The sequence below is a fragment of the Fragaria vesca genome, unplaced genomic scaffold (assembly GCF_000184155.1).
Source record: "Fragaria vesca subsp. vesca unplaced genomic scaffold, FraVesHawaii_1.0 scf0510084, whole genome shotgun sequence".
NCBI classification, from domain to species: Eukaryota; Viridiplantae; Streptophyta; class Magnoliopsida; order Rosales; family Rosaceae; genus Fragaria; species Fragaria vesca.
Window position 1 is genome coordinate 1 of NW_004440559.1, and position 1,402 is coordinate 1,402.

Sequence of the window (1,402 nt, forward strand, 5' to 3'; positions counted from 1 at the left end):
CTGTGAGTGCTGTCCTGGTCCTGCTGGTGTGCTCTGTGTGAGACGGCCAGAAATTAAAGGAAGGATAAAACAGAAAAAAGGAATGACAAATTCCAATTCCCTAGCTACTCCACAAGTATATATTATATTGTTTTTTTTGTTATTTTTGGAAAATTGCTAGACGCAACAGCCATGCATGCATGCATGCAAGCCTTTATTGTTGACTAAATCTAAAATCCCAGTCACTAACCATATCTGTTATTGTGGCCGGGAATGGGATCGACCAAGGTCCGTTATATAAAAAGTGGCAATAACAAGATCATAGAGGTAGAGAAACAGAGGCAATGGCAAGCAGTGGCTACAGAGCTCACGTTTTAGCAATTCCTTATCCCGCTCAAGGCCACATAAACCCACTACTCCAATTCTCCAAACGCCTAGCCTCCTCTAAGGGCCTCAAGGTGACTCTAGCCAACACCGTCTTCATCGCCAACTCATTGAACCTACCCAAATCGGCAGGCTCCGTCCAACTTGAGACCATATCCGATGGGTATGATGACGGCGGCTTTGCCCTAGCTGAAAGCATCGCCGCCTATCTGTCCCGGTTACAAGCCGTGGGTTCCAAATCCGTGGCCGAGATCATTACAAGGCACAAGGCAACACCAAACCCTATTGACTGCATAATTTATGACCCCTTCTTGCCTTGGGCTTTGGATGTAGCCAAAGATTTTGGTCTAGCCACGGCTGCCTTCTTTACTCAAACCTGCACCGTTAATTACACTTACTATATTGAGCATCATCGTCCTGGACTGCTTAGGAGTCCAGCTTCTTGCCCTAATAATCTTCCTCTCGGACTGCATATTCTTGAGCGTCAAGATATGCCGTCCTTCTTTTCTGTCCCGGGCTCGTATCCAGCTTACTTTGAGATGGTGTTGAACCAATTCTCTAATACCGACAAAGCTGATTTCATCTTCGCCAACACTTTCTACAAGTTAGAGGAGGAGGTACGGAAGTTACTAGCTAGTTTTGTTCAAGAAATGAAAATATAGTAGCATTTGATTTAATTTGATACGAATGGTACGTCTGCAGGTGGTGGATTCGATGTCTCAAGTTTGTCCAATGCTGACAATAGGGCCAACGATTCCATCTGCATACTTGGACAATAGCATCAGAGACGACAAGGATTATGGGGTTCATCTGTTCAAGACAGACTACTCGGTTTGCACCGACTGGCTCAATACCAAGCCGGCAGGCTCCGTCGTGTACGTAGCCTTTGGTAGTATAGCCAATCTAAGTGACAAGCAAATGAAGGAACTTGCCTTGGGGTTGAAGGCAACTAACTTCCACTTCTTGTGGGTGGTCAGGGATTCAGAAGAGGCAAAGCTTCCCGATAAGTTCAAAGAAGAGACGGCCGAGAAAGGGTTGT

General features: G+C 45.7%; 1 protein-coding gene across 1 annotated transcript; it reads left to right on the forward strand.

The window, feature by feature from the left end:
* Positions 1–323: 323 nt before the first annotated feature.
* On the forward strand, positions 324–1,398 carry LOC101302608 (UDP-glycosyltransferase 74F2-like; the record flags this gene model as incomplete). The annotated part of the gene is made up of 2 exons (XM_004309239.1): positions 324–980; positions 1,066–1,398. Coding segments are annotated over exons 1-2 (990 nt in total), but the record flags the coding sequence as incomplete, so codon positions are not given.
* Between the last annotated feature and the right edge of the window lie 4 nt (positions 1,399–1,402).